Raw genomic sequence first — 9970 nt, forward strand, 5'->3', positions numbered from 1 at the left:
CTCTACATCCTCATGGACAGCACCATGAAAAGGATTCGGCGTTCGTGGTTTGAACAGCGGATAGTGCATTGGCGTTGCGCCTTCCATAGCAGTTAAGTTGAAGCCACTTGGGACGGCGCTGCCTAGGATAGTTGGGGCCGTCATCCTTTCTGAGAGAAGTCCAAACTCAGGGTCCAGTTCACGGATCCTTCAGCTAGCATGATTAATAGGCGTAACCACCGGTATGAAGCTGGAGCTTCTTGTACTGGGAGGGGTTCAGTGCATAGGGTACCCAGCACCTCCACCAGTTGTCACGTGCTAGTAGCTCGAAGTATTGTACAAGGAGACGCGATTGTCAAAATCTGAGACACAGAGAATGACGTCTCCGCTGGCACGGGTTGCTCGTCTTCGTCTTCTTCGTTCACCGGCACAGAACACCAGGTGGCAATATAGAAGGTATCTGAGACACGTAGAACGATGCAAAAAATTGTTATTTCCAATATTATCTAGCCTGCTTGCTAAGCAGTTTGAGTCTTTTAACTATGGTGGCCAAGTCTGCATACAGCGGGGATGAGAATATATTGCTTTAATAACTCACCCTTATTTGCTTCCAGGAGACCCGATGAGTCAAGAAGAGTGGGTATAAGCCAGTTTTTGTGTACTTCTCACGTACAGCTCCAATGTCCTGTTCCCAGACCTCTCTCTTCAGGAGCATGAAGCCAGTCAAATTCGTCCCAGAGTTCTGTAAGGCTGTCAGGTCGACACTGTGGAGGTCCTGCACCATCCAAATACTTGGTTTAAGTAGCAAAACTACGGAACCTCGGTTCATAAAACATCGCCACATTTTTTTGCAATTTACACTTCTATAAGTTGTATCTTCAGACTTAAGTTCACGGTTAAAGCTCATTATGATTTGAGGCTCGATACGCACCAAGTGCAGAACATAATATTTCTTCATCGCTGACAATGGGCGACAATGTATCTCTAATGAATGTTTTCCACAAAAACTGGACTATAACAGTCATGCGTTGATTGCTGCCCTGCTGTGTCGTGTTATGTAATACGAATGCTCATTCTGACTTTAAGTTTCGAATGCTGTAATGTACAAGAAATTCCGCATATCTTGCAAAACAAAGCGAGAACCTTTGATTAAATAAACCTATATCTTGACGTGACAACACACCACACTAATATTCGAAAAGGGCGCATGGCGATCCACACATGCAGACAGACAAGCTAAAGGGACCGAAAATTACATCTCAAGCGATAAAAAGTGAGATGGAGCCACGGGGAGGTAGGTTTTTGTCAACCCGCATCACCAGATTGTCAACCCGCAGAGGAACACTCTGCAGCCTTTAAGTATGATTGCGAGTGCACAATAAAATGACCCTTGTGTAGAATCCACTATTTCTATGTGTGGCATTTCTTCAGTAATGTTTGTACACGCATACTGTAAAGAACACTTTCTTTAGACATCACGCGGGATGTTCGTTCTTTAAGACCAGGGCTGGGTGATGGATGAGCAAGTCCGTAGAGTTAACTTTTGTAACCGAGAATTTTATTGCCCCTGCAGTATAATTTTTTCGTAAACACAACATCCGAAAAAGCCTGACAGAGAGGATAACATTGTCATTGCAAAAACTCGTCAATGACACTTACCAGTGTGGTGACGATGAAGCTGTGATACTCATTCACTATTCCAACTCTTTGTGCCTGTAAATATATTTTCACTATATGTGAGATGCGATGTGTGTTTCAGAAAGTAAGGTTTTTTTGAAAGAACACATGAATATGTATCATCACATCTGGAATTCCCGACCAAGCAATTGTGGAAAATTGCACGCGTGAATACCTCAAGTCGAACATGCATGAATCTCTCAAAAACTGCTCAAATGCCGATAGGATTAAGTGACAAAAATTATTATTCTATTCTCTATTTTGAGCACCGAACACAAACCAAACAACCCAACGTAATTGAGTACGCATCAATTTACCTTTCGCTTAATTAAGGGTGATATACTGAAGAAGGTCGTGGTTCAAAGATTTGTTTACTTTTCTCGTGTGTACGGTAGTTGGAATATAGTGACTGAAAAGTAGTTCACCAGATGGCGGTAAGGCTGAAATATTGAATTCGAAGGCCCAATGGCCCAGAAAACGACAGTAAAGAAAACGTAAGCACACGCATACACTATACTCATATGAAAATATAAATGCTCTCGTACATGTCTGAACAAATCACCCAGCTTGTGAGTCGCCACGTCGAGCACGATGTTGCTTTCGCCGTTCTTGGCGATCTCCCGCAGAACGATCCCGGGGTTCATCTTCTCCGGAAGTAACCGAAGCGACACCGGAATTGGGAGACTGCCAGGCTGAGTCAAGTGTAAGAGGCCACGCAGCCTCACCAACGCTGAGAATTCGATAAAGGAAATAAAAAATGGCCATCGTTCCAACGATTGTGCCAGCCTTAGATAAATGTCACAAAAATATGAACAAGCCTGCATTTCAAGAAGGACTGTTTACTAGTGCATTCAGAACTTGTACTTTCAGCACATCCAGTTGGTATTATTACAGAGCCCTAGAAACGTTGATTTAAGGTTTGAAATACTTCCGGCGTGCTGGAAGCAATGAGCAGAGCGAAAAATCAATGAACACCGCTAGAATACAAAATGATACCTATGGTACAGGTAAAAAAGCATAAACTTGGTGCATCATTTTTCTTTTCATCACTAAAACGCACCAGGTCATGTGATGCGCTGATAAGGTGAACATTGTGCAGTGTGAAATAGTGTTGCCAGTGTTAGGGCAAAGAGCGAGGGTAAACAGGATTTCGGTTGACTGTATTTCGTGATAGGCTTCCACAAAATCCGTGCTGTTGTTTCATGTGCAAATAATCATAAAAATATTACTTGTTGGGGTTTAACGTGCCAAAACCACCTTGAGACTATGAAAGACGCTGTGGTGAAAGGCTGCGGAAACTTGGATCATCTGCGTTTTTTTTAAACGTTGGACGTTTTCAACAGGTTTTTTTTTTAATTACTCTAGCAGATGTCGTCTTCCCACACAAATATCAATAATTATGTGGGTAATGGTCATTGATAATGCTTCGTAAGTATTCCAGTATAATCTTTTTTTCTAAATTTAGGAATGGGAGCCACCGACATTCTTAAAGCCAGAATAATAACGTGCAGCAAAGCTACAAACAAAACAACCAGTTTATTTCAATACACACAGAGTCACGCTATTGACAACGAACATACTAAAAAATTCGTTCTTGATAAATTTTCTTTTTTTTTCTTTCTGGTAGGGAGTTGATGGGAATAGTTTCGTTTAAGTATTTCGCTATAGAATTTGGGCTGGTTTTTCAACAGCGTTCGCCCTGTGTTTATATGAAATACAAGACGGCGTTTCTCTTCTGAGAGAACGACTGATATCGTATCACCAAGAACATCCGCGGAGGAGCGCTAAACATTAATTGAGCAATAACGTTATGACGTAACCAAATTCTTGAAAACAAAACAAAACTTACTTATTGGCTAATCTAGAATGAAGTTCATAAAGTTCAGAAAACAGTTATGAGTACTTGGCTCCCGCACGGGCTCACTAAATGGCACAAGATTTCAAGCCAGGCCACAAGAATTTTCCGGAGGTGCGCAATCTTCAAAGCTTGCGTGCAGGCAATATTTTCTTCTTGGTTGTGCTAGTGTGTAATCAGAGCTTGAACAACAGCGTGTCCTACAATATCATGCAATAAATATTGAGGGTGATATTTTTTAGATAATTCCCTATGTAGTCCAGCTTTATCCTTTTATCCCGTGGCTTCTCTCCGCCATCAGTGAAAGCACACTTCATCCCTGATAGCATAAGGTGAGCCCATGAACACGGGTACAAGAGCAGCAAGTTATGAAACAAGAAACGCTGTTAGCATTTGTTTAATGCCCTTTGTCTGTCCGTGTTTTCACGCACACTCCCTGTAATAAAGAACCTTGAACGAACAGGTCAACTTTCTGCTTTAATTAGGCTCAGCTCCAATTCAGCCGTGTGTCTGCAATCTTGCATAATAAATAAAAGTGGACCAAGTCTCTTTCTAGTGGCGTGACGGAGCTACGCTGACATTCACCACTTACAACATCACTTGGGGCTTAAACGCCATGTGCTCAGGGGATTAACCAAACGTACAATTATGGTATTGCTGACGTATAATTCTGATATCGCGCACGTTTGTAACCTCTGGTAATCTAACTTTTTGTAGCCATCATATCTCAAGAAGATATGATGGTTTTGGGACGTTAAACTTCAACAATCGTTATCTTACCAGGATTTGACTAAGAGTGTACCTGACTTCTGAAACGTCCTGTGCAAGAAACATTTTTCCCCTTTTGGAAATCGTATGTGAAAGCGACATGTTTCAACCCTTCGTTATATTCATTAGCAACAGTGAGTGAAAGTGAGCATTCATAGATAAGCAATTCAGCTGCTCAGACGGAGTGCAATACCTATTTTTGCGACCGGCAGTGTCTCGTCGCACATGTTGACAGTGATTTATCCGGTTACATAAGGGCTAATCGTGGCGAATGCATGAGCGAGCCGATAAATATAGTGAAACACATAACTGCGTTTTCCCGATGAGAGACCGATGAACTCTTACAACCAAGAAAATTAAGTATTGAGATTGCAAGCATACACGATCTTGTTTCATTGAAAACAATGATGCCCTTTATTGTGGGCATTGTACCGGTAAGCATATATGGCAGCATATTTGTTCACAATGATCTGAAAGTGCTGAGATTTTTCGTGGAAACACGTGGGCAGGCTGCCGATGAGTATTCGTAAACAAAAAGAAAAGAAAATAAATTGGCCCCAATCTACACGTTACACTGTAAATGTCATCGAAAAACGATAGTCTTGCGTCTAAAGAAAGTGAACGAAACGTTTGTTTGATGTCCTGCGCAAGAAAATCGGTGAATGGTATTGTGCAGGCACTGCGTTAGAGTGCCTCGAGCGTTTGGCGGAGGCGAACGAGCGCATCTAGGCACGTTAGGCACAAGTGCCAGCTAGCAGTTATTTTCGAAAACGAAGGCGTGCGTGACCGCGGAGAAAGATGCGCTCCGGTCTGGGAGGTGAAAAGGTGTAGAATTCAAAGCGACGGGCAGGTGTCACCACCGTGACGTCGTAGCAAAGCGTTGAAAACACCTTTTTGAGCATCGTGTTGCACTGTGAGCGCAGTGCGATAAACGCTCCATTCCTTAGAGTTACTTTTGTATGCCTCTTCTAGTGTAAAGGCAGAGATACAAAAAGTCGAAGCGTTGTGGTGGTGCCTCAGGTATGCGCAATAATTGTTTTAGATGCGGAGCATCTAATACTCGAGGCTTGTAGTGCGGCGCCGTCCGCAAGCTTCCTCCTCCTTCTTCCACCATCTGTGCACCCTTCCTCCTCTACACACCGCGTGCGCTTCTCCTCTTCACAAACATTCGCTAGCTGTATAATGTAGCGCGCATGCGCCGTCACGCTTCGAGAACATTGGCAGCTGACGCGCGCGCATGCGCCGTCGCGCTTCGAGAACATCGGCAGCTGACGCGCGCACATGCGCCGTTGCGCTTCTCTCCCTTCTCGAACATTCGACAGCTGACAGTGCATGCGCCGTCGCGCTGTATATATACTCAAGGTCGGCGCTCGCTCGCTCAGTTGCCGCTCGTCGGTTGGTTTGTACGGCGCGTCGACGTCCAAGGTCGCGGTGAAATGAATTCCAACGAATCCACAAACACAATGATCGACGTCCCTTCGACCAGCGCCGCCCTTTCGCATACGTGTGTACGTGTTCACTCATTTAACACCCCCTCCTACAACCACGTTAACCAATTTAGCCATCGACCCAAGTAAGTCTCAATTTAACACCCCATTTCACAACCACGTTAACCAATTTAGCCATCGACCCAAGTTAGTCGCACTTTAACACCCCGTTAACCAATTATATGCTCCGCATCGTCCTCAGTGTCTCCCGAGGGAAGCTGCGGGCATTTGTTTTAATTGACAATCGCTCAACTATGAACGCTAAACCTTGAGCAATATTGGTGGGTGCTGTGGATGGGGTTGGTGGTTTGGTGCCGTTTGAAGTATCGTTAGAGTGAACAGACAGACAGACAGACAGACAGACAGATGATTGATTGATTGATTGATTTGTGGGGTTTAACGTCCCAAAACCACCTATGATTGTGAGAGACGCCGTAGTGGAGGGCTCTGGAAATTTAGACCACCTGGGGTTCTTTAACGTGCACCCAAATCTGAGTACACGGGCCTACAACATTTCCGCCTCCATTAAAAACGCAGCCGCCACAGCCGGGACAGACAGATTACAGACAGACAGACAGACAGACAGACAGACAGACAGACAGACAGACAGACAGACAGACAGACAGACAGATCAAAATTTTTTCCGTCGAAGGTCCCCAAGAAGGAATATCATCTTTAAAATTATGCGATGCTGCGCTCACCCTCTGGCTTTTCGTACACAATCGTGAAACTCTTCCAACGTTGAGCTTTCACCAAATCTTCGAGTGCCTTGCCCAACTCGCAGTGAGGAGGTGCCATGCTAACAGACACCGACGCCACGTCGACGCCGGCATTGGGCTGAAATTCCGGAGACAAGAAGATATGTGGCACACGCTGTCCAGCGCAAGCGCTGCCGACCAGTGACGCCGCTTCTGGCTTCCGTGGTCCCAGCACTGCTACAACACTTTTCTCCAGGAGTCTGCACACTGCCCCAAGACAACGAATAAACAGAATTGACAGCGTGCAATGGCTGTATAGGACATTCCTAAACTCAAGTTAACATGTCGTACACTAGTCTATAGAGATGTTGACGAGAGTAGTCTTACGAGATCGTTCCCCTAACCACACTGAGCTGGCATAAGACGGCTCAATGTGATTAAGCTTCAAACGAATGGCAGTTTAGCTGGCATTCACTTGAAGCGCAGCCTTGAAGAAATTGCCTCATTCTAAGTAGTTCGCCATTAGGGGGCGCGCCAAAACTAATCTACATCAAATTTCGCATTAGCGCCCAAAACACGTTAATTCTTTCCCGATTATAGCGTCACATCCGCTGTGTTTCTTGTTCCACCGGAAGGGTTCACTCTTCAAACATGTGGTGCTAAGCCTCAATAGCAGCTCATGAGTCGCCATTTGTATGGTCTTTTTTAGAAGCTTCTCTATCGGTAACATTCACCTTCTATTTTGCTGCGTATTGCAATGTGTCAAAAATTTGAACATGACAATGTTCGTGATTCATTCGAACGCAAGAATGAACGAAACACGACAATGTATGTATCTGTGTGTATATTACGCGAATCTCTCATTCTACTGGCACACTACGAGTGAACCTCTCTTCTCTACGAAGTCGTGGACTGCTCAGAAAATAATCAAAACTCTTTTCCCTCTCTGAAATCAGGACCACACTATGAAAGTCTTTCATATAATTGAACCAGAAGCCAAGAATATTCTTTCAAAGTATAAAATATACCTTAATACGAGGCGCAAGAGGCTGCAAGATGTGCAACTTGTATTTGCTTAAAAATGTTTTTGCCTCAGCAAGTTGCTGCAAGAGTTGGGAAGTTCATCAACATGATAGACGGTACGAAAAAACAAAAGCAACGGGATTTTTTGCAGTAGTTCCTTCATCCCATCGTTTCTTCTGGTAAACTTCGCAGAAGCACAGTGGTAGTAAATATAGCCATCTCAACAAAATATCTCAGCACCGTCGCGAATGGCGCGGCCATAATAAAGCTGCTTTGTGATGCCGCAGTAAACACTGTCGTAAATGGTTAGAAAGTAACCGCTGAAGACCGGCTATGGCAAAAACCAATAATACGATCATACGGCCTCCTGTCTCGCAAAACTTGCGAGACTCAACCAAGGAGCGATTGAAGTGCAGTCGCCCTTATGTGGAGCAGGTCTCAATTACTGGGTCTAGCTCACACGTATCGCATTTGCATGCGCCGACGTCAGGATTGGTCTTTAAAGTGCAACTTACTTCCCATAGACGTTGCCCCTTTTTATATTCTCTTCAAGTTAACCACGTCTATAGAACACCACGGCACTGGGGCCAGCTGTGTGCACCGTAGAACCGTTTTATAGATTTAGCAGCGAAGATATGAAAGGTACTGCAAGAAAAACATTTATTAGAGCTTATGTAAAGGACTTTCACAAGTTGCAGCAATCCACACTTTTTTTACACGAAAAATTGTTTGCCAAGGGCCAACGTGACATAGTTCCGTCACTAAAAACAAGGCTGGGAAATGAGCACACTATCCTATGAAAAAAAATGGCTGCTCCCTCGTACAGTGGGAATCGATGATATGCGAAGCACGAATGAGGAAGGTTGATATGTGACTTTAAAATGCGCACAACGCTTCGAGGCAGACGTAAACTTTGCCATTCATAACTTTCATGCCATGATTATCATCTTTGCGCCTGGCATTTTTTTCTTCGTCCATTCACGTCACATAATACTAATTTTCGCTTATGTGAAGCTAGCGAAACAACTGCGAGCGTGCTAATAGTGTAGCTTGTAGCCATGCTTTACATGATATGCATGTCGTTATTATCATGTTTGGGCATGTCATTTATCTTTATCGCCCATTTACGTCATGTATTGCAATATTTAGTAAATGTCAAGCTAGCCAAACGGCCGCGAGCGCATCAATAGAGTTGTATGTATTCATGCTCTTTAATGACACTCATGCCTTGATATTCATGTTTGCACCAGTCTTATTCCTTCAACATCCATTCAATTCCTGCAATACAACATTTCGTGTATGTGAAGCCAGCGAAAGGACCACCAGCGAGTCATGAGCATGGCATGTAGACATGTTCTTATATAACACGCATATCATGAATATCATGTTCGAACCAGTCATATACCTTCATCAACCATTCACGTCACGTAATACCGAATTTGGTGCATGTTAAAATACTGAAACTATCACTAGCGCATCATGAGCGTGGCATCTAGTCTTGTTCTTACATGACACGAATATCATGTATATCATTTTTGCACTAGTCATATTTATGTATCATTCATTCACATCACGTAATACCAAACTTGGTGTATGTGAAGCTATGAAAACGGCCACGAGCCCATCATGAGCGTGGTATCTAGTCATGCTCTTTCATGACACACATAATGATTATCATGGCTGCACCCGCTTTATACCTTCGACATCTATTCACTTCCCGAAATACCGAATTTGGAGTATGTTAAGCCAGCGAAAGGACCACGAGCGCATTATGAGCGAGGCATGTAGTCATGTTCTTACATGACACGCATGTCACGATTTCAACGTGAAGGCATGTCACTTGTGTTCGCCTTGGGGTCATGTCATACTATACCAGTTTTGCTACATGTCATGTGAACAAAAGCACCGGAAGAGCAGCAAGACCAAGACATGTAAATCATGAAATTCATGATAAACGTTTCCAGACGTTTATGTTTTGACTAGTCACTTATGCACTTTGTATCGTCATGTATTGCCATACCAATTTTGGTATATATCTCATTATCTAAACGGCCAGGAGAGCTAAAAGTAGTATGCGGCTAGATAGATAGACAGATAGATAGATGGATATATAGATAGATACGGACGAACTCGCCGAATTTTGCTAAGAAATGCTTCGCACTTAAAAAAATTTTGTCAATTTCTGTCGAACACATGACCTCGCAATCCGTGACAATATATGCCCGGCACGCTATCCACTGGGCTACGGTAACAAAAACGTGTTTTGTGTTCCACAGCTTCTTGCAGTGCTCTTGGTCGCGGGCCCCGCCGCGGTGGTCTAGTGGTTAAGGAACTCGGCTGCTGACCGGCAACCTGTGGGAGCAATCTCGGTGGCGGCTGCTGCAATATTGATGGAGGCGGAAATGCTGTGGGCCCGTGTGCTCAAATTTGGGTGCATAATTAAGAATCCCAGGTGGTCGAAATTTCCGAAGCCCTTCGCTACG

At 43.9% G+C, this 9970-nt stretch overlaps 1 protein-coding gene across 1 annotated transcript in view; it reads right to left on the reverse strand.

The window, feature by feature from the left end:
* Positions 1-2590, reverse strand: part of LOC142761730 (glutamate receptor ionotropic, kainate 2-like) — a 31160-nt gene extending 28570 nt beyond the window's left edge. The window contains exons 1-3 of the mRNA XM_075883141.1: positions 2202-2590; positions 1639-1692; positions 578-754 (exon numbers count right to left, since the gene is read on the reverse strand). Of these exons, the coding sequence (XP_075739256.1) occupies positions 578-754; positions 1639-1692; positions 2202-2480 (510 nt within the window). The 5' untranslated portion in view covers positions 2481-2590. The remainder of the gene's footprint in view (positions 1-577; positions 755-1638; positions 1693-2201) is intronic.
* Between the last annotated feature and the right edge of the window lie 7380 nt (positions 2591-9970).

Source organism: Rhipicephalus microplus, unplaced genomic scaffold, assembly GCF_043290135.1.
Source record: "Rhipicephalus microplus isolate Deutch F79 unplaced genomic scaffold, USDA_Rmic scaffold_15, whole genome shotgun sequence".
Lineage (NCBI taxonomy): Eukaryota > Metazoa > Arthropoda > Arachnida > Ixodida > Ixodidae > Rhipicephalus > Rhipicephalus microplus.